General features: G+C 62.6%; 1 protein-coding gene across 1 annotated transcript in view; it reads right to left on the bottom strand.

Annotated features, from left to right (window-relative positions):
- The window catches only part of ERBB3 (erb-b2 receptor tyrosine kinase 3), a 39,715-nt gene extending 20,722 nt beyond the window's left edge, over positions 1–18,993 (bottom strand). The window contains exons 1-3 of the mRNA XM_054012267.1: positions 18,773–18,993; positions 4,445–4,596; positions 1,910–2,096 (exon numbers count right to left, since the gene is read on the bottom strand). Coding sequence (XP_053868242.1) covers positions 1,910–2,096; positions 4,445–4,596; positions 18,773–18,854 — 421 coding nt within the window. The 5' untranslated portion in view covers positions 18,855–18,993. The remainder of the gene's footprint in view (positions 1–1,909; positions 2,097–4,444; positions 4,597–18,772) is intronic.
- Positions 18,994–22,102: the final 3,109 nt, after the last annotated feature.

Below are 22,102 nucleotides of genomic sequence, written 5' to 3'. Positions count from 1 at the left end.
CCCAGCCTGCCCACGCCTGCGAATGGGGCCACGGCAGGCACCCGTGAGCCCCCACAGGCTGGCAGGGGGAGAAGCTGGGCGCCCTAGCTCCTCTCCAGTATCCCAGGGGGCTTTGCAAAGTACACACGAGGCGTGGGGCTGACCCCCGGGGCCGAGAGGGGTCAGGGCTGTGTGCAGACCCAGGACTGAGCTTTGCAGCTTAGAGGAGACTCATTCCCTCCTCCCCCCGCCCCAGAGTGCAGCCACCTCTGGGTGGGATGACATCTAACAGCGCTGCTACCCAGCAGCCCAGAACAGAAAGCAAAGAGAAGTCCAGCGAATAGCTGGACGCATGGGGGGCTCGGTGTGGGGCCAGGGAGAGGGGGCAGCAGGCCGGCGCTGGGGGACTCCGACCATCACCCCTGTCCTGTCTCATCTGAAAGGCAACCCCCGCCCCACAGCACCTCCTACCCCCATCCTGGGCCGTGGGGCTCAGCCCTGACTCCAGGGGGCAGCGCCCCCTCCTGATCCCGCTCCTTGCTAAACAGCACCCCCTAGCGCCGATTCACCGTCCACGCCCCCCTCCGGGTTTTCCTTCAGCCCCGGCCCAGCCTGACCCTGCTTCTTCCCACAGCCAAGGCGCATCTGACTTGGAGCAGCCACTGCCCCAAACCGTTCACCTGCTCCTGGCCCAGCCGCGGCCGGGAAACACTCATAAACCTGCTCCTCGGCGCCGATAAGGGGATTGATTACCCGTCCCGCCGTCCCATTGGCCAGGAGCGCCCATAAAGCGCCCGTCGGCCCCTGGACTTTCACCCCAGAACCCGCCGGGAGGGCACAGGTCAGAGGCGGGGCCTCGGAGGGCTTGCCAGGGGAGCTCAGGGGCTGGGGGCAGGGCACCTGGGGGTCACCAGCTCCATTATGCTGGGGACCACCCGGTTTCCGACTGGTACCATTGCAGCCCCCACATTGGCACCAGGAGACCGAATGCCCCGCTGGCAAACCCCTCTGCGAAAGGCCCCCCCCAAGGAATGATGCTCCACCCCCAATGCAGAGCTTTGACCCCCCCCAAAGCAGAGAAGTGCCAGAGACACCAAGGAACGGCACTAGGGACTTGTGGACGGCGCCCAGATACCACGGTGATGGGCGGCAGCAGCATGACCCTAGAATAGGTAAGTCGGGGCTGGTGCACGTGAGCTGCTGGTCCTGCAGATAAACACGTCACCTCAGCCTCTGGGGGCTGCGGCCCAGCCCTGAGCTCCCCTGAGAGTGAGTCCGACCCAGAGGGGAAGCCCTGCGCGCTCAGGTTGTCTGGGACCCCCTGGTGCTTTGGGTAAGAGCAGGGGAATCAGCCCCCATATCCTGGCCAAAGTCCAACCCGATATCCCCCCTGCAGCCTCCAGGGCTGCTTGCATCTCCCTCCAGAGCAATTGGTCCTGGGCACTGCCTGGAGACGGGGACGCCGGACAAGGCGACCCACTGCTCTGATCCAGTCTATTTCCCCCCTCAGCCCCATGGCGTTGTTGTGAGCAGCTCCCGTCGGCCACCCCAGCAGTGGCTGCATTTTGCCAGCAGAGGGAGGAAGCTCTGCAGGGCATTGCCAGGGCGGGATGTGTCACCTGGCACCTGCAGTGGATTCCCTCCTCCCCCCGCGAATCTGAGCGCAGGTAAACAGTGGCCAAGGATGAGGTCACCATGTTTATGCGGCGAGTAGGTGCAGCCAGCACCATACACGCCCCTGCCCCCTGCCAGCGTGTCCCCGCCCTGCCCTGGGGTGGCAGTGGGGGCAGCTCGAGAGGGGCAGGGGCAGCCCCCAGGGCTCTCCGCCAGCATCAGACGCTGCTTGTGCAACGTTATCTGTCCACTAGGCAGTGGGCTGAGAACTGTCCCACTCGGGTCACATGCAGCAGCCGGGGGCGGCGGGACTCACCCGTGAGCTGGTTGAACCCCACCTGGCGGAGGGCGTGCGAGCCGTTGGTGTGGTAGTTTAGCAGCACGAAGAGGGCGTGTTTGTCCTCGTAGAGCTGCGTGCCCCGGATGACGCGCAGGTTCCCCAGGGGCAGGTACGTGAAGACATTCATAGCGATCAGGACGTAACCCGTCACTTCCCGGATGGTCTGGAGAGCCGCAGAAGAAAGCACCGTCAGCCCCCAGCGTGCCCAAACCTCCCTCCCCCATCGTCTGCACGGCCAGGGCCTTCCAAATGCAGCAAGCCCCTGCCCAGCCCCGGGACGGACGGAGCGCTGGAGACCTCTGTGTATTCAGAGCAGGGAGAGAGTCCCCCGCACGCACACGGGGACTAGTGCAACCAGACAGCAAGTGGGAAAAATCGGCATGGGGGTGGGGGGTAAGAGACGCCTATATAAGAGAGAGCCCCAAATATCGGGACTGTCCCTATAAAAGCAGGACATCTGGTCACCCTAACGGGGACACACGCCTCCTGCCACATCTGTGCAGCCGGCAATGGCTCCCTTCATCCTGCAGCCAGCGCTGAGACTCTCCGGGCTCTGCCAGCTTACGGCCTTGTCTCCCCTGGGGGGTGTTGGGGCCGGTGCCAAACCATTCGGAATTGCTGTGGTGGACGGGAATGAATGTGCCAAGCATGCGTTTGGTATGGCTCTGAACTCGCGCAAGGATTCTGGGAGCTGGATTCTCTTAGCATTAGATCAACGATGTGACAAATTACTGGAAGTGCCGAAATGGCGCTGGAATTAATGGCTGATAACGGCTCGATCGGCATATATGGTTTCAACATCGAACTTTGGAATAGATCAGCAGGGAACCAGCTCACAAATGCCATCAGGGGGCCTGGCGCAAGCGAACGTGGGTCACAACGACCACTCTGAAAGCTGAAGTGAATGACTGATGAGAGGGTAAACATTGATTGAGCTTTGCTTTGTGTCTGTCCCTCAGCTCTCCCCCTTCCAAAATACGAATTAAGGAATAATAAAATAAATCAATCAATTAATGGAGAGATCCTGTCTCCTAGAACTGGAAGGGACCCTGAAAGGTCATCGAGTCCAGCCCCCTGCCTTCACTAGCAGGACCAAGTACTGATTTTGCCCCAGATCCCTAAGTGGCCCCCTCAAGGATTAAACTCACAATCCTGGGTTTAGCAGGCCAATGCTCAAACCACTGAGCTAACCCACCCCCTAAGGTAGCACTAAACGCCCACAAGACATATTTCTGGAGAAAACAAAAAGGTACAAATGCAAAGCAAAGGAAATGAGTTAAGTTAGTTCCCCAGTTAGCATCAGAGGCCTGGGGCAACCTAGGCTCCACTTCGAGGGCCGTTGGCGGGATTCTAGACCCAAGGGCTCAGGATGACCTAGACCCTGCTCCACGGGACCCTTGACACACCAAGTACCTGAGAGAGGGAAGAAGAGAGGCTCCCTCTAGGGCTGGTAGCTACGCCTGCTCTGTTCGCCACTCAGGATCCCGTGCAAGGCCAACATAGTTCCCGGGGTTTATGCTTGAGGAGCGGAGGCTTATAGGAAAAGACGTGAGCAGTGTAACCTTAACTGCTCGGGCGATTCTCCCTCAAATCAATGACTGTGCATTACACAGACTGGTTTCCGATTCTCACGGGTACCAGTAGCCTCTGCTCAGCTGTGGGCCATTAAAGATCCGTTTCAATGGGGGGGGGGTTATACCAGTGCAGCTCCCCCCACCCCAGAGCAGACAAGGCCCAGAGGCTCCAAGCATTCACCTGCTCTGGGGCCCAGCTCTGTGGGTTGCGGGGGGTCAATAAAAGGGGAGGGAGAGGAAGCGTTTTGGGGCCAGCGGGTGACCCAGAAGCTCCAGGTCTCTGCACTCCGAACCTGCCCCACCCACCCCCAGCAGCGGTCAAACCACCAAGGCCTCGGAAGTTCCTAAGTTCATGCCCGCGTGATCCCGTGCCCGGGTGACAGCCTGCCCCTGAGAGGATTTGCACGTGTATTCGTGCTTGCACACACGTGTGTCCGGACGTTTGCCCGTGCGCTCTCCCAATCCCACGGTGCACGGGCAGCCCCAACCCGGCCTGATTTCTCCCAGGGCAGTTTGGGGTCTGGCCCTCCCCCGCCCCACCAGCAAGGACTAGCTCCTGGGTGCCAGGGGCTGCGCTGCCAGGGGGCTGCGGCACAGCTGTGTTGAGCCCGATTCGCCAAGGCAGCGACCCCGGAGGCACATGGATCTCCCCAAGCCGCGGGGACAGCACAAGGGAAAGGGCTGGAGCCCGGCTCTGCTCCTCACGCTGCCTCTCCCTGGCCCCGGAGCGCCCAGATCCCAGAGCTCCCTCCTGGGCCCGCGCTGTCAGCCGGGCATGTCAGAGCAGGTCGCCAGCTGGCACAGGAAACCAGGCCGGGGGAGTAAAGCTTCCCACCTGGCAGGCGGACGGGATGGGAGGGAGGGGAGAGCAAAGCGCCCTTTAATCTCCAGCACTACCCCCCCCTCCCCCATTGCCAGGCGGCCCAGCCCCCCTCACCTGCAGGAAGGACAGGTTCTGGTTGTGGTCGATCAGGACAATCTCCAGGTTGCCCATGACGATCTCGCAGTTGTTGTACATCTTGTACAGCGTCTGGTACTGGTGCTGGGCATCGCCTGTCACGCTCAGCCCGTTCAGGGTCCCCGCACACACTGCAGCGAGGAGAGCGCGGGCGTGAGAGCCATGAAAGGGTTAATCGCACACTTCTCCCCCCCACACACACACAACCCGCCTGCCGGGCCCCCCCTGGCAGGACAGGAAACACGGTTGCAATGGAGATTCTCTCCAGCACCAGGCCTGGCTATTCAATCTCACTCCAGGACAGAAAGCAGCTGGGGGGGCTGCTTTTGCCCCCTCCATTTCGCTGGGTGCCCCCCACCCTCCTTCCCTGGCTGCCTTCCAGCCGATACTCCTGGCCAGGCCCTTTCTGGGCCCCCGCCAACCAGCCGAAGGCCCCAGCCCCACCCTCCTGCAGGTAAACAAGTGACGAGCTGATCCCCTCCCCCTCCCCCTCCCGCTGCTATAATAGCTCCATTGTGACACCCACGGGGGGGGGGGGCAGGGGGGGGGAGTGCTTGGGATGTGGCCAGGGGGCAGCAGATGCCAGCAGGTGGTGGGGGGGGGACCTCAGCCAAGCGGGTGATGGACCCGATCCTGCCTTGCCGTGGGGCCGAGGCCCTGGGCCAGGACATCTGCCCCACACCGTCCACCCCGGGCACTGCTCAGGCGGACGGAGCACGGGCAGGGCACCCGCCTTGGCACCCAGGACACCTGGGTTCAGTTGCCAGGTCGGCCACAGACAGGGAGCGCGTCCATGGGCCCGACATCCCCCACGGTGCGGTGGGCCCGAATGCAGGCTCCCCCGGCCCCACACCCCTGGGGCCAGGCTGCGGAGGGGCGCGACTGGCGCCTCCCGAATCCCGTGAGGTTTCCCCACGCCCCGGGGGAGCCGAACCGGCCGAGGCGCTTCTTGTGCAAGGGAGCAACCAACCAACCCACCCGGCCAGCCGGCACGCCCCGAGGACTGGGTGCTGCCAGCCGGCGTCACGTAGCCCTGGCTGGGGGCGCCCGGCCCGAGTCAGAGACGCCCCGGAGCCCGGCCACGGCCTCCAGCACGCGGCCAGCACGGGCCTGAGCGCCAGGAGCTGTTCCCGGCATGGCCAGGGCAGTGGGGCTAGTGGTTAGAGCTCTTGGGGGGGACAGAGTCGAAGGAAAGCCCAGGCACCCCCATTCCCTCCATTTGATTGTGGGTTCATTATTACAACCCAACCCCCTGCCCCCCTTCCTCGCTCCTCCCCTTCCCCCAAGCTCCTGTCCCTCCCCCATTCCCTGCCCTCCCCATCTCCTGCCCCCATTTCTCTCTCCACCCCGCCCCCATCACTGCCCCCAATCTCCTGCCCCCCTTTCTCTCTCCACCCCGCCCCCATCACTGCCCCCAATCTCCTGCCCCCATTTCTGTCTCCACCCCGCCCCATCACTGCCCCCCTTTCTCTCTCCACCCCGCCCCATCACTGCCCCCCAACCCCCTCAGCCTCCCCCTGCCCAGCTGAACTTTCCATCATCTCTGACAGACCCTGCAAAGGTCAGATGCCACCTCCCGCTCCCCCCCCCCCCCCAGTGCAGAAGAATCGGCCCTTTGGGACGGGGACCGGGCAGCCCTGCCAGCTCCAAGGAGGGGGCGGGGGACGCACAGGGGCTTCATTGTGCCCGGCCCGGCAGGATGCAGCCGCCTCGCAGATTCGGGGCGTATCTGCTCCCCAGGCTCCGAGGGGCCCTTTGTGTGGCCGAGGGACGGGGGGGGGCGAGGGGGTGAAGGGCCCCAGGCATGTTCTTACAATAGGGGAATTATCCAGGGGGAGGGGAGCGCTGCCCGCCTGGAACGGCTCCGGGGGGGGGGGAGGCTGCCCCCTTACATCCGATTCCCAGAACCCCCTCGCCCTCTGGGGGGCTGAACCCTGCCCCCCTTCAGTTTACACCGCGATCCCTGCTCCTCCCCACCCCCCAGAGATTCCTGCCCCTGCGAGGGGAGGGGGGGAGAGAATCAGGAACCACCCCCCAACCCGGGCATGCGGCCAGCCACTGGGGGCAGATCCCTTGTGCTTCTGTTGCCCCCCAGCAACCCCACCCTACAGCACCCCAAAACTCCCCAGCACTCCACCTTAGAACCCTCCAGACAGCCCCCACCCTAGAGCTCCCCCAAATCCCATTCCTTGCAAATGCCCCCCTACACCCCAAGCACCACCCCCAACCTCCCCAACAGCCCCCCACTATTCAACACCTCTGTTCACCCGCCTCATCCCCACAGGCCAGGGCAGTGCCCGCCAGCCTAGCGATGGGGGAGCTACAAGAGGCCCCCCCAGGTCCAGTGGGGTCTGGAGCCAGGCTCAGGCAAGGAGCAGTTCCCCCCATCACCCTCCCCCCAAAGCCCAGGTCCAGACAGGAGGCTCGAGGCCAGGATACAGGCCCATCACCAGACAGCACCCGGCCCTTCCTGCCTGATAAAGGGCTGGGGGAGTCATTCAGGGGACGCTCCAGCTTCCCCGGCCAGCCCCCCCAGTCCTTCCTGCTGGCCCAGACGGCCCCTTCCAAGGCCGGTACCAAGGGGCCAGACGTGACTCAGGCAGCGTGTGTTAAATAGGGTCTTTGTCTCCGGGCTGAGATAAGGGCCCCCCCCCTCCCTGCCCCCCACTCCAGCCGCCAGGAGTCCTGCTTCAGCACAGAGGTTTGACACCAGAGGAGGTGGATGGACCGGGACCCCCCAGGGGCTGGGGGAGACAGGGGTGGGGCAGATTCCCCAGTAATGCCTGCGGCTCAGCACAGCCCCCCACTCCCCTCTTGGCCCCCCCATATACCGCCTGCCGCAGAGAACGGAAAACTTGTCACAGGCATGAGCAGCTTGGGGAATGGGGTAGGGGCCTGCCCCCTCTGGGGGGCGCCGGCTCCCACCTGGCCCCAGGGATCTGGCTAGCTCAGGGGGGCAGGGAATGGGACAGGGGCCTATCCCCTGTGCGGGGCGCCAGCTCCGATCCGGCCCCAGGGCAGGGACTGGCTGGCTCAGGGGGGCAGGGAATGGGGCAGGGGCCTGTCCCCTCTTGGGGGCGCCGGCTCCGATCCGGCCCCAGGGCAGGGCCTGGCTGGCTCAGGGGGGCAGGGAATGGGACAGGGGCCTATCCCCTGTGCGGGGCGCCAGCTCCGATCCGGCCCCAGGGCAGGGACTGGCTGGCTCAGGGGGGCAGGGAATGGGGCAGGGGCCTGTCCCCTCTGGGGGGCGCCGGCTCCGATCCAGCCCCAGGTCAGGGCCTGGCTGGCTCGGGGGGGCAGGGAATGGGACAGGGGCCTATCCCCTGTGCGGGGCGCCAGCTCCGATCCGGCCCCAGGGCAGGGCCTGGCTGGCTCAGGGGGGGCAGGGAACAGGACCTTTCACCTCTATGGGGTGGGAGTCGGGTGCAGATGGGGCAGGAAGGGCGAGAGCCCCAGCTGCTCCCCGCCCCCCGCCCATGGCTGGTGTTTTAACCCTTTGTGCTCTGCTGCCCTGAGGGGCTCCCGGGATTTTTTGCCCTTTGCTGGATTCCCCTCCAGGCTGTTCTGTCTCCCCAAATAGCCCCCCCCCAGTCACCGGGCAGGGGGGGCGCCAGACAAATGCACGCCCCACCCCCACGGAGGGGCCCAGGGGAAGGAAGCACCTTGCACTCGGTTCTGGTGGCCCCAGCTCGGAGATGGGGTGGGGGGCGGACGCCCCCCCCCCATGGGAGCAGGGGATGGGCCATGGTGACTGACAGGCAGCCACACCCCCCACCCCGGGCAGCTGGGCCCGGCCGCAGGAGCTATTTTGGTGGGAGTTTAAAAAAAGATTCCCGGCTGCGTTCCAGGCGGGGCCGCGGGGCCTGGCCCATGGGGAGCCCCACAGGGCCAGAGCCAGACCTGGGGACACCGCAGGGAGCTGCCAGCCCCAGACGGAGACACCCCCCGGGACAGGCAGACAGGCCCTGCCTTGCAGGTTCAGTCCCCCAGGCCTTGGCACCCCACTGCCCCCCCGTCTAAGCTCCCCAGCCACGGTGCGGATGCCCCCTTCAGGGTCTGTCAAACCTCTGACGTCTCCCCCCACCCCGGGCTTTCCTTCGACAGCAACCCCCTGCCAGCCCCCAGTCCTGGGCTGGGCCACGCCTCGCTCCCAGCCCCACACCTCCCCCCATGATGCAGAGTGAATGGAGGGATCCAGACCCCCCCCCAGGCCATTCAGGGAATGCCAGAAATGCTCCCTCCCCATCACACAAAAAGGGGGGGGGGGCAGCTCCAGCACACACAGCCTGCAGCACACCAGCCACGGAGAGCCTGGGGGGGTGGGGGGTAGATTCACTGCTTGGCCTCACTTTATCCCTTCCCTGGAATCCACAAACCCCCCAATCTCCACTTTCAACTGCCCCAGGCAGCCGGGCCCAGCTCCCCGCCAGCCCCAAAGGGCCCAAGGATAAAAAATGCTGAGGACCCATCACTCATCTCCCCCCACCCCCCCAGGCACTGAGCGAGCCGAGCCCCCGGCCGGTCTGGCCCCAGCGATCCACGGAACCGCAGTGTTGTGTGACTAGGCCCTGGAAAGTAGAGACCCCCGCTCTGCCGGTGCTCCTCACGCCCGACCCGCAGCCCCTGCTAGTCCAGCCCTGGGCCCCCCAGCTCTGCCGGTGCCCCTCACGCCCGACCCACAGCTCCCTGCTAGCCCAGCCCTGGGCCCCCCAGCTCTGCCGGTGCCCCTCACGCCCGACCCGCAGCCCCTGCTAGTCCAGCCCTGGGCCCCCCAGCTCTGCCGGTGCCCCTCACGCCCGACCCGCAGCCCCTGCTAGTCCAGCCCTGGGCCCCCCAGCTCTGCCGGTGCCCCTCACGCCCGACCCGCAGCCCCTGCTAGCCCAGCCCTGGGCCCCCCAGCTCTGCCGGTGCCCCTCACGCCCGACCCGCAGCCCCTGCTAGCCCAGCCCTGGGCCCCCCAGCTCTGCCGGTGCCCCTCACGCCCGACCCGCAGCCCCCTGCTAGCCCAGCCCTGGGCCCCCCAGCTCTGCCAGTGCCCCTCACGCCCGACCCACAGCTCCCTGCTAGCCCAGCCCTGGGCCCCCCAGCTCTGCCAGTGCCCCTCACTCCCGACCCGCAGCCCCTGCTAGCCCAGCCCTGGGCTCCCCCCTCCCCCAGCTCGGCCGGTGCCCCTCAACCCCGACCCACAGCTCCCTGCTACCCCAGCCCTGGGCTCCCCACCCCCAGCTCTGCCGGTGCCCCTCACGCCCGACCCACAGCCCCCTGCTAGCCCAACCCTGAGCTCCCCCCAGCTCTGCCGGTGCCCCTCACTCCCGACCCACAGCCCCTGCTAGCCCAGCCCTGGGCTCCCCACCCCCAGCTCTGCCGGTGCCCCTCACGCCCGACCCACAGCCCCCTGCTAGCCCAGCCCTGAGCTCCCCCCAGCTCTGCCGGTGCCCCTCACTCCCGACCCGCAGCCCCTGCTAGCCCAGCCCTGGGCTTCCCACCCCCAGCTCTGCCGGTGCCCCTCACTCCCAACCTGCAGCCCTGCCCTTTTCCCCCCCCACTATCTCAACCTTTGCCCTCCTGAGAGCAGAGATGGAGAACTGAGCTGAACGTTTGAGATTTGATGATGTGGAGAAAACCGGTCAGGCCGGAGCCCGCTAGGGCACCTGACCCAAAGGCCATTGGCGACAGGGGTTCAGCTGCTCCTGCCAGGCCGGTGCCCCGGTCCAGACAGATCGGGAGCGCTGGCAGCTGGTTTCAGTCTGACCCAGCTCCGGGCTGGCTCAAGGCTCCCAAGGAAGCCGGCGGAGAGATCAGGGTCCGGGGAGCTTGGCTCAGCCCCAGAGACGCTGCTCCTGGGGGCTGGGAACAGAGGTGCTTTCACAGAGCCAGCGAAGTCGCTAAATCATTAACTGGACACACAAAGGGACGGTGTCTCCTTCACGTCCCCAGCCAGGCCCAGCCCCGGGGGCTCCTTGAGCTGCTTCCCCGAGCTGCCTCCCCAGGCAGTCGTCAGCCCCGCTGGGGGGGAGGAACCCCTGGCCCCCCCGAACTCCCAAACCCTCGGCAGGCGTCTGGGCATCCCCAAGCGCCCGGCGGCCCCCGCTGCTTTTCCTGCAGGTGCCGAACACCCCGGAAACTTCCAGCCCTGAGCCTACCGACCGTCGCCATCCCCACTATGCTGAGGGGGAAACTGAGGCGCGGGGGGAGGGACTCGCCCAAGGGCATGTGTGTCAGGTCAGTGGCAGAGCTACAACTAGAACCCAGGAGTCCTGAGTCGCCCATGGCAGGGAACAAATAACTCCCATTGCCTGAAGAGCCCCGACCCTCTTCCCAGAGCCAGGAAAAGAACCCAGGCGTCCTGACTCTCAGCCCCTCTGCGCTAACCCCCTAGATCCCGTCCCCTCCCAGAGCCAGGAAAAGAACCCAGGCGTCCTGACTCTCAGCCCCTCTGCGCTAACCCCCTAGATCCCGTCCCCTCCCAGAGCCAGGAAAAGAACCCAGGCGGACTCTGGGTTCCACGCAAGGGACTCTGGGGTGGGAAGCCTGCGGGGGCACCCAGGTCACTTTCATGGTGCCTCCCTTCTGGCCCGTGGGTGGGAGCAGAGGTGGCAGCCAAGCACTGGGGATCGAACCAGGCAGGGTGAAGAGAGCAGGCAAGGAGACCAGGGGCCGGACATTCGGAGTCGGGATGAAGGCCATTGGCATGCGAATGGCCCGAGAGGGTTCCCACTGGGAAGCGGAGGATGGCAGGGGATGCACGGCTGACACCTTCGATGGGTTCATGCAGGGTGGGGCTGGCAGCAGATCACCTGCAGCTGGGGCCTGGCCCGGGACTCCCTTGCATCCAATGGGCCTGCAGCTGAGGACAGGGCCCCCCGCGGCCCCCGCAGCGCAGGGGGTGTGGACTGACTCCTGTTGTCTGGGCAGCGCCAGGCCCTACAGGACACACGTAACAATCAACGTGGCAGGGACTTAACGTCTCGTTGGGGGGTCACTGAGCTCTGGCAACTTCCCCTTTGATTCCATTCCCCCCCCAAAACCAGGAGCATTCGGGTCGTCGCACTGGCCTGGCGCTGTCCAGCATCGGACCCCGGGGCTGGGCTGGGCGGACCCGGGTTCCGATCCAGCCCCTCTGCGGGTGGGAGTTCTGGGGCGGGGACTTTCTTCCAAACTCCAAGCGTCGGCGGCTCTGGCGGACCCCCTGCCCCCGCTCTCTCCGAACGGTCCCTCGAACCCAGCCAGCAGCAGGAGCAGAGAAGCCTTGTCAACGTGCCCGGGGTGGCGGGTGATGGATGGGAGCGTTCGAGCTGCCGTGTTATCAGCGAGCTGCACATGCTGGGAACGCAGGCAGCCCAGACCCATGGCAGCTGAAGCCTGCAGGAACACAGCCGCTGTCTGTGGCAGTCCATGCTGAGACCCCCAGACCAGCTGAGCGTGCAGGGGGCTCGCTGGGAGCAACGGGCCAAGCAGAGGGAAGAAGTGAGGCTGGATACTAGGAAGTAACCAGCCTGGCGGGTGAAATATCCTGGCGTGGGGAGTTGTGTCTGATGGGGGTGGTGGGCTCCTTGGAACAAGGATCACCATGACCCCCCTGGCTGTAGCCAAGGGATGGTGCAGATGAGGGGCTGTGAGCCCCTGGCATTTTCACCACCACATTGTACAGATGCCCTGCAGCCAGCTCCTGCTGTTGCCCCCACCAGAGCCCCCTCTGGCGAGTGAGGGGGGGGGATCAGGAGGAAGCCGTGGGAGGGAGGGGGCAGCCAACAAAGACTTTCACTGAGAGGGGAAACTGAGGCAGAGCAGGGGGACATGACTGGCAGAGAGGCAGTAGCATAGGTGGAAATAGAACCCAGGAGTCCTGGCTCCCAGCCCCCCCCCCCCAACTCTAACCACTAGATCCCACTCCCCTCCCAGAGCCAGGAATAGAACCCAGGAGTCCTGGTCCCCCAGCCAGCGGTCGTGCTGCCCCAGGGGGTGGGGACTGAGTTGCCGACAGCCCCAGGCAGCCAGGCAGGGGGTCCCGACCCTGTGCCCCCTCCAGTTCCACGGCTGTCATGGCTACACAATGGGGCGCCTTTATCTGCTCACCCCGCCTGGGCGTGGGGCTGGCTTTTCATTCCCAGGCTGCGGCCCATTAGGGGCTTTTGAAAAAACTCTTGCAGCTACCAGCCAGGAACAAAAGAGCTACAGAGAGAAAACACCATGTCCTGGCCCCAGATAAAGCCCGGGTGCTCGGCGGGAGAGGATGGGGGGGAGCTCCCGGCCTGGGCTCGGAGCCGCAGAAGCTGAACGAAAACCAGATCAAGGCATGGAAGAGAGAGAGAGAGAGAGAGAGAGGGAGCTGGACCCGAACACCCGCACAGCCCGCCACACCCACTGCGCAGGCAGACGGTTGCCCGACACCCTGAACACAGCCGAGATCCTGGCTTGATCCTGACTGGGCAAATCCCCTGCGGCACCTGACCCGGGTTCTGCCCCTGGCCCACAGAACGGGGCCCCCACTCCACCTCCCACCTCCTTCGTCCCTGGGCAGGAGCCCTGGGCTCATCACCGCCCCTCTCCTGCCTCAGTTTCCCTATGTGTGAAACTGTCTCCTGCCTGCCTTGCCTATGCCGACTGGAAGCTCCTTGGGGCAGGGACCCTCTCACGCTGTGGGTCTGGCAGCGCCCGGCACGGTGGGGCACTGATCTCAGCTGGATCCCCTAGGCCCTACCTTAACACCCATAATCAATTAGAAATCATTTCCCGGTGCTTAGGGGATATTTACAGAAAGAGGCCAGGCTGGATCCTAGCCACCTTTGAAATCCACCTGGAGAGGATCTGCGGGAAGAGACCCACATGCACCCAGGGTGTTTGCCCTGCGATTAGTCACCTCTCTGGGCACCTGTCTTGCTGTTTTCTTTGCTGGGCTTCAAAACAACGGCTGGGCGTTCCCTTCCTTCCAGGAGAGCTTTTGGACTCTGCCTCTAAGCCAAAAGGTGAGACTGGAGGGGTTGAGTCATAAAGGACCCACTAAGGAGCTCAAGGTGGCACAAGGAAAGCCAGGGAACTTGCCAGGTGCCAGGAGACCGACAGCTTGGGACGGTTAATGGCAGAGCCCGAAAAGTCTTAACCTCACGGTGCTACAGAGAACGACCCTGCCCTGCAGCAGATCCACCCCCCATGCGATCAGCCGGGGCCGCTGCTCTGTAACTGTGCAGACACCGCCCGGAGAGTCAGAGCACCCAGAGGCCCCACAGTGCTGGGACCTGGACAGACACTGGACAGAGAGCAGGAGGGACGGGTCCCGGATCCACACAGAGACCATGCCCTCTGGGAATGGGGAAGAGTCAACATGGTTTCTGTAAAGGGAAATCACACCTCACCAATCTACTAGAATTCTCTGAGGGGGTAAACGAGCATGTAGACAAGGGGGATCCAGTGGATATATTGTACTTAGATTTTCAGAAAGCCTTTGACAGGGTCCCTCACCAAAGGCTCTGAAGTAAAGTGAGCTGTCGTGGGATAAGAGGGAAGGTCCTGTCATGGACTGGTAACTGGTTAAAAGACAGGAAACAAAGGGTAGGAATAAATGGCCAGTTTTCAGAATGGAAAGGGTAGGAATAAATGGCCAGTTTTCAGAATGGAGAGAGGTAAATAGTGGTGTCTGTACTGGGCCCAGTCCTATTCAACATATTCAGTGAAGTGGCAAAATTTGCAGACGATACAAAACTACTCAAGATAGTTAAGTCCCAGGCAGACTGTGAAGAGCTACAAAGGATCTCTCAGAACCAGGTGACTGGGCAACAAAATGGCAGATGAAATTCAATGTGGATAAATGCAAAGTAATGCACATTGGAAAACATCATCCCAACTCTACATATACAATGATGTGTCTAAATTAGCTGTTACCACTCAAGAAAGACCTTGGAGTCATTGTGGATAGTTCTCTGAAACCATCCACTCAGTGTGCAGCGGCCGTCAAAAAATCTAACAGAATGTTGGGAATCATCAAGAAAGGGATAAATAATAAGACAGAAAATATCACATTGCCTCTATATAAATCCATGGTCCACCCACATCTTGAATACTGCCTGCAAATGTGGTCGCCCCATCTCAAAACTGATCTATTGGAATTGGAAAAGGTTCAGAAAAGGGCAACAAAAATGATGACGGGGATGGAACGGCTTCCGTATGAGGAGAGATTAATGAGACTGGGACTTCTCAGCTTGGAAAGGAGATGACTACGTGGGGATCTGATAGAGGGCTATAAAATCATGACTGTTGTGGAGAAAGTAAATAAGGAAGTGTTGTTTACTCCTTCTCATAACACAAGAACTAGGGGTCACCATATGAAATTAAAAGGCAGCAGGTTTAAAACAAACAAAAGGAAGTTCTTCTTCACACAACGCACAGTCAACCTGTGGAACTCCTCGCCAGAGGATGTTGTGAAGGCCACAACTATAACAGGGTTAAAAAAATAACTAGATAAGTTCATGGAGGCTAGGTCCGTCAATGGCTATTAGCCAGGCTGGGCAGGGATGGGGTCCCTGGCCTCTGTTTGCCAGAAGCTGGGAATGGGCGACAGGGGATGGATCACTTGGTGATTCCCTGCTCTGTTCATCCCCTCTGGGGCCCCTGGCACTGGCTGCGGTCGGCAGACAGGGCACTGGGCTCGATGGACCCTTGGTCTGACCCAGACTGGCCGTTCTGATGTTCCAAGTCTCCGGAGTCCCAGCCTGGCGCTTTAACCATGGCCCATCCTTCCTCCCCGTTTCCAGCTCGGTCGGGCCACATCCCAGCAGCCATGCGCTTGGAGCAGCTCCCATGGGAAGTGGCTCTAGGAAACGGCACGTCCTCACGTCAGCCGCGTCCGCTGCTCCAGCAGCTCCCAGCTCGGTCCCAAAATAAAGCAAGAGCCTGCGAGAGCACGTGGCCGGAGCCGAGCGCCAAAGGCATTTTTAAAGGGACACGGTCAAGGCTGAGAGGCCTAAAATTAGAGCAGCCAGCTGTGACTGGGAGCACAGGTGCTTTGGTGCCCGAGCTGTGCTCGGACATCCCCCTCCCCACCCCCAAACTCAGCCCTCTCCTCTGACACGGACGAGGAGCTGGTGCCTCGGGATCCAGCATCTTGGCAAGAAAGGGGCAGGTGGGGAAGGCGCGTCGGAGGGAGGAACTTGGGACCGTAGGGAAAGCCAGGGCCTGGGGCTCATTTCCTTGCACAGCGGCCGTGGAGGAAGTTCTTGTGAATAGAAAAAACGTCCTCGCAAGAGGGCTGAGTGCTCGGTGTTAGAGATGGAAAAGGTCTATTGAGCAGCTAGTCCCATCCCCGCTGCAGGGCAGACCGGCCTCCCCTCCCCAGTGAGTAGAGATCAGATCCCGGACTAGAGGGACATGACAGACCAGACCAGCCCAAGGGCCAGGAAGCCGACTGCCGAGGAATCGGAGTCTCACGCTCGTCTTTTCACAAGCGGTGCTCACACTTGGGGGTGACAGACACGCACGCACGAGTCGCACCAAGGCACAGGAAAGGCCGGACTTCCCAAGGAGCTAAGAAGGATGGCCCGGGAATGCACCTACAGCAGATCGGTAACAAAACAAGAGCAAAGGTCTCTGCAAAGCCAGAAAACACGAATAACCTTGACACTGTCCCTGAGCGCTCAGGAGAATCCCGCCTCATCTTCCAGAGTTTCTCCAGGACTCCTGGGTCTCAGCCCCCGATGGTTCGCACAGGCAATGTTCCCCATTACAATCTCAGATCCCCTCCCAGAGGACACTGCCTCGTAGGTCCTTCCTCTGAAGCACTAGCCCCTGCTTACGCATGGGGTAAACTGAGGCAGAGAGAGGCAGCGACTTGCCTAAAGTCATACAGCGAGAGCCAGAGCTGGGAGTAGAACCCAGGTGTCCTAGGCCCCGTGCCCCACCCAGAGCAGGCAATGGAAACCAGGAACCCTGATTGCAACCACCTTGGCTGGGTGATGACTCAGCCACACCGAGCCAGCTCTCTGGGGTTACATCATGAAGTGAAGTGTTGCTTTCACCCCCCACCCCAGTCTGGCAACGCTCCCCTTTCCCCACCTGAACGGACCAGCCCCTGCAGTAACATCCCGCGGCCGCGCTGTTGTTTTCAGGTCGCTTTGCATTACTCCCCTCCCCTGGATTGCACCGAGACCTGTGTGATCAGCGAGCACTAAAAACCGGTCACGGGAGCTTCTGCAGAAGTGATTCAGTTCAGAACAATCCAGCCAACCTTGGGCATGCAAATCTGCTGTGGGCGCGGAGCGAGGCCGGGACGCCCTGACGTACACTGAGAGGAGCACGGGCCAGGCGAGAGCAGAACCAGGCCGGCAGAGTTTAAACAGGGACCATTTGGACCAAGCGCTCTGACTTCCTCCTGCACGGCACAGGGCAGGGAATCCCGCCCAGGGGCTCTTCCGTAGTTATCTGCTTCTTTTCCCTCCATCCCTGATAAACAGGGAACCAGCTGCAGGCGCTGCTAATGTTCCCCCTAAACTGGTTCCAAGCAGCCAGGACAGAGCCCGAGCCGGCACTCCCGTGGGGGTCATTCGCAGGCAGGGCTGATGAGAACAATTCTCATAATCCTACAAATATTTTGTCCCGGTGACTCCAGTCGAGGATCTGGAGCCACTTAAACACGAACTAATCAGCCCTGCAAGAGAGGAATCGGTGCTCCTTCCCCATCGTGTGGGGAAACTGAGGCACAGAGACTGGGGGGAGTGATTTGCCCACCCAATCAATCCCCCTCCATAGCAGGGTTTCAGGCACTGGTGGCCCCTGGGTTTCTCCTGCTTTCTGGCCGACGCGTACAACAGTTTAGAAATGCTTAAAGTCATTGGGTTCAGCACAGGGGTGTGTGGGTGATGCATCAGGGCTGGTGCTTTGGCAAGACGGGGACCTGATGGCGGCTCAGCACATTAAAGATTGCAAAGCGCTGCGAGCTCGGCGGCTGCACGGCGTGAATGGGTCCTTCTGGCCTTGCGCTCCGAGCAGCTTTCTGCACCGCTGGGAATAAACCCACATTTTCCAGCGCCCGAGACCTGGTCACAACTCCATTTGTTTTGTCCCTGATTTCACCAGGCTCAGCCTAGTCCAGCCCCAGGACTGGTTTGAAAGTGCCCAGTGGACAAAGTGAGGTGGCTTTCCCGCCCCACACCCAGCAAACAAACACGACAGGTGCCCAGGGCACAGCGCGGCTGGCCCGGCTCCAGGAAACGCCGGCCGTTGGACGAGCAATTCCAAGTTCCTTAACTTGCCAAAGCCTGTTAGTCAAGTGCACTCAGGCACTGAGGCCCCGCAGAGAGACCGAGAACTTGTAAAGCAAGATACCAGAGTCCTGCACTTGGCCCTTGTCCTCAGGCATCTCCTTCCCACCGCCCGGCACATTCCCACTTCACATTTTGAGTCAGGGAACCCCGCAGCATTCGCTTTCCTGGCCAATTTCTCATTGCTTTCTCCTGGTCAAACCCATGGGCGCTGGAGCCTTTGTCGCCAGGGGGGAGTGGTGGTGGGGATCCTCTGGGCCCTGATCCTGAGACAGGGCCCTGCCCGCACAGACATGACCGTTGGACCGGGGGCTTGGCTCACCCCGACACGTCCACTGCCTTGCCACTGTTCAAACAAATCAATTCATTGCAAAACTACCAAGCCACCCCAGAGCAGCGGAGGGTGGCGGCGTCCCAGGCCAAAGGCGGATGATTCTCTTCCAAAGCCGTAAACAGGCAGAAGTGGGCGACAGTCTGAACCTGCCCCGCCCAGGTGATTTACACACCTAGCTCCCAGGGGATTCGGCACCTGAATCCTTTTGAGTCCAGGCCCTGACCCTGCAATGGGCAGAGCCCAAGAAATTCACCAGGGCCGAGGCTGATTCTGCACCGGCCGCTGGCTAGAACTGTGCAAAGGCGGCTAGTGACTCCGGGGGGGCCCGATCACCAGCCCAGCAGGTCTCCCTCCCCCCCCCCCCCCGGGAGGCTCCCTGACCCACTAGGCTGCAGCCTCCACCCCTGACCTCTGCAAAGCACTTGAGGACAGAGAGTTAAGGAACCTCAGTTTACCAAGGGGGAGAACTCCAGACCCCCCCGAACCTCTGAGGCGGGTCCACACCGGCTGGGGAGCTGCCGCCCCCCCCGCCACCTGCCTCCGCCCTGCGCTCCCCAGCCGGTGCAAACAACCCGAGCGGGGGGCAGGTTCAGAGGCTCCTCAACCCCCCGGCAGAGCCAGTGACACCCAAGGGTGCAACCCCCCCCCCCCAGTTAACACGCTGCTGGGCGCTCGACAGACTCCGGATCGGGCCCGCCGGGGCTCGCTCGTGCCTTTACTTACCCGCCTGGGCGGCGGCGAGCTGCGGGCGGCAGAGCAGGAGCAGGAGACAGAGGACAGGTCCCGGGCGCTGGCGGCTCCGCATCGTGCCGGGCGGGCTAGGACATGCTCGGGCCGGGCTGCGAGCCGCCGCCACCTGCTCCCCGCTGGGGCCGGGCCGGGCCCCCGGCTGGCGGATCCGCGTCGGCTGCCCCGCTCCCGTGGCGCCCGCCGCTTTGATCCGGGTCCGGCCACCCGCCGCTCCCGGAGTCACTCCGCAACGACAACACACTTCATTCAAGGAGTAGCTGCGCCGGCCGCCCATTGGCTGGGGCGGGCAGCCAATCAGAGCCGGCCCAGCTGAGGTTTGGGGCAACGCTGGGGCGGCGGGTCTGAGCCCCTGGGGCCCCACCTCCCTGCGCGCCCCCCTCTGCCCCCAGGCCAGGCCTGGGCCAGTCACTGGTCGCTGTTAGTCCAAGCCCCCGGGCAGGTCCCCGCTGTGCCAGGCCCTGCCTGGCCACTGGGTCTCTGCCCCAGGGAGCTTGCAATGCCCCCAGCCCAGACAGACACGGGACTGTCGTCTGCCCCCTGGACCAGACCCCCGAGCTCTGGCTGGGGCCCCGGCTGCGGTGGGAGCTCCAGTCCCAGCCGGGCCAGGCTCAGGAGAGCAGAGACAGGCTGGGGGCGGTGCTGGCGCTCACCCCCCGGAGAAGCGCTGGGTCCCGACGCTTGTTCCTCTCACCCAGGGACCCTGGTCCAAGCAGAGAGGTTCCCTCGCCCGCCTTGTCTCTCTCAGCTCCTCCGGGGAATCACAATTCCCTGAACACCTCTGAGGGCCTGGCCCCATCATGGCAGAGAGAGGAAATGAACCCCCAAGCTGGGAATGCCCCTTTGGCATGGGAGGGAGACACCCAGGGGGGCCATGGGCAGCATCAGGCTTAGAACTCAGAACCCTGGCTGCTAGCCCATGCCCCCCTCTCCCCCTGCCCGTGTCTCCTCCCCTCCTGGCTTCCCACCTGTGCTTTGTTCTCACCGTGGGCACATCCCTCCCCTGGGCTCTGCTCCGCGCCTGTCCCTGGTCACTGGCACAGCACAACCTCCCGGGGCCTGGGCACCACGGATGGCAAGGCCCTGCCAGGCAGGCCAGGGGGGCATGCTTTGGGTTATGGGGTGGGCGGGGGAACAATGGGCACAGTCAGGGAGGGGAGCGGGAGGAAATGAGCTCAGAGATGGAGGTGCGAGGGGAGCAGACGCACGCCGGGTGGGCGCCCGCCCCACCGCAATCGTCAATAACCGTCGGCCCCTGATCCGCCCGTCCCCGCGGGAATGGAGCCACCGCAGAAGCCTGGCAGAGTTCTTCTGTCAACCCACCACCCCCTGCCAGCATGCCTCAGCTGTGACACCGGGGGGATGGGATGGCTGGGAACACCCACTGGGTGCTCTTAGGGGGCAGGGCCCATCTTCAGTGTCACCAAGCACATTAGGGACACTGGAGACAAACAAGGTTATTTTTTACCCTACTGTAATCACAGAAACAACAACGAGTCTGGCGGCACCTTAAAAATTAACAGATTTATTTGGGCATAAACTTTCATGGGTAAAAAACTCAGGCATCTGAAGAAGTGAGGTTTTTACCCATGATAGCTTATGCCCAAATAAATCTGTTAGTCTTTAAGGGGCCACCAGACTCCTTGTTGTTTTCGTAATCACGGAGTCTCATATTGGCAGAGTCTTTGGCCGCAGCTGAACTCTTGGCCGGTGAGTTCTTGTGGCAGAGAGTTCCACAGGCCAATCACACAGTGTGTGTTAAAAATAGTCACCGTTTGTCAGCTTTTGTCCCTCTTTGTTGTCAGGTTACGAGAGGGTAAACAAAGGCGCCCTTGCAGCCCTTCTCTGCTATTGTTTTCTGTTCCTGGTTCCTCATAGGGCTGCACTAAAGAGACCCAAATTTTTCCTATTCCTCCTTTTCAGGCCTCCAGGGTCGCTCTCCTGGGCTGGACCTTTCCCAGGCCGGAGCCTCTTGGAGATGGACTGGCCAGAAACAGAGCCCCCCACCCACTCTTAAAGTAATCAGCCTCCGCGGGAAGGGCCAAGCCTACACCTGTTCCTGCCCTGGGGTGCCACCCCCTGGCCATTTCCAGGAATTCCTCTCTTGGGACTGGTGCCAAGGACACTGCTCACTAGGATTTCACGTCATTATCTTCTCACCCCAACCTGCGGTTCCTTCCTGGGCCCCCCTGCCCCAGGGGAATTCCCCCGCTAGCAGGGGGCATAAGCAACATCTGCACCCCCAGGCCTGGTGCAAAGGGGCCCCCAACACAAGGCTGACCTGGAGCCTAGGAGTGTGTAGGCTCCCGTCCTACCTGGATCCCAGCAAGTTCTGCAGCCACCCAACGCTCCACCCATGGCTGAAGCCTGGATCTGGCTTGTGTAGGGCCGAGAGGCCAGGCAAGTAGGAGCAATAGGGCACCAGCCAGGGCCCCGCTGCCAGGCGGGCACAGAGTTAAGGGAGGGCCTCTCAGCCTTCCGCCCGGGGGAGCAGAGAATTGCAGAACGGGGGCTGGCCCGGGCTGTTTTGTGCCACTTGAACCCGACCAGTGCAACCTCAGCCAGTAACCTAGCGCCACTTCAGGGCCCTGCCAAGCCCACAATGGAGCCACCCACAGAGAAGCAAAGGGTGATCCCGGCTAGACGGGCGAGCCCCCCCCACAGGACACTCAGTGCCATGGTGCGGGAACTGCCTCTCCCACCCCCTGCTGGCTGCCCATGAACAGCCCGGGGAGGAGCGAGACGCTCCCTGCACTGGATCTGAGCAGCTAAGGGCTGAGATCGCCGGCTTCACTCAAAGGTTCAGCGTCAGTGTTCTCCTGTTCCTGCATTGTTGGATGATGTGGATTTGATGGAGCTCTTGGCAGCACCGACACCCCCCAAAGTTGTGCCACAACAGCAGGTAACACCCACAGTCCAAAATATCTCTCCCCCCCCCCCCCCCGGTACCGACAGACCTTCAGCCTTCCATGCAAAAACCTCCAGCCTAGGGTTCCATTTTACACTGTGGGGTCCTGTCAACACCTGCCAGCACCCCAGCACAGAGACCCCTGAGCGCCGTTTGGGAGGCCACGGCCAGTCATTGGGATGCTTTGCTGGCAAACAAGAGCTCCCCCCATCCCGTGAGCTGGGATCTGTCCATAAAGCCAAAGTCCTGCCCCCCGCAGTCGGCAGAGGGAGCCCTGCCACCCCAGAGGGCATCTAATCCTCACCCGCTTGTTTCCAGTCCGCCCACAAGCTCCCAGCGAGTGCGAGGACCCGGTGCAGTCTCCCCCCTCCCCACACACAGACTCGCACCCACAGACG

The sequence above is a fragment of the Malaclemys terrapin genome, chromosome 23, assembly GCF_027887155.1.
Source record: "Malaclemys terrapin pileata isolate rMalTer1 chromosome 23, rMalTer1.hap1, whole genome shotgun sequence".
NCBI classification, from domain to species: domain Eukaryota; kingdom Metazoa; phylum Chordata; order Testudines; family Emydidae; genus Malaclemys; species Malaclemys terrapin.
This window is presented reverse-complemented; position numbering and strand designations above follow the sequence as displayed.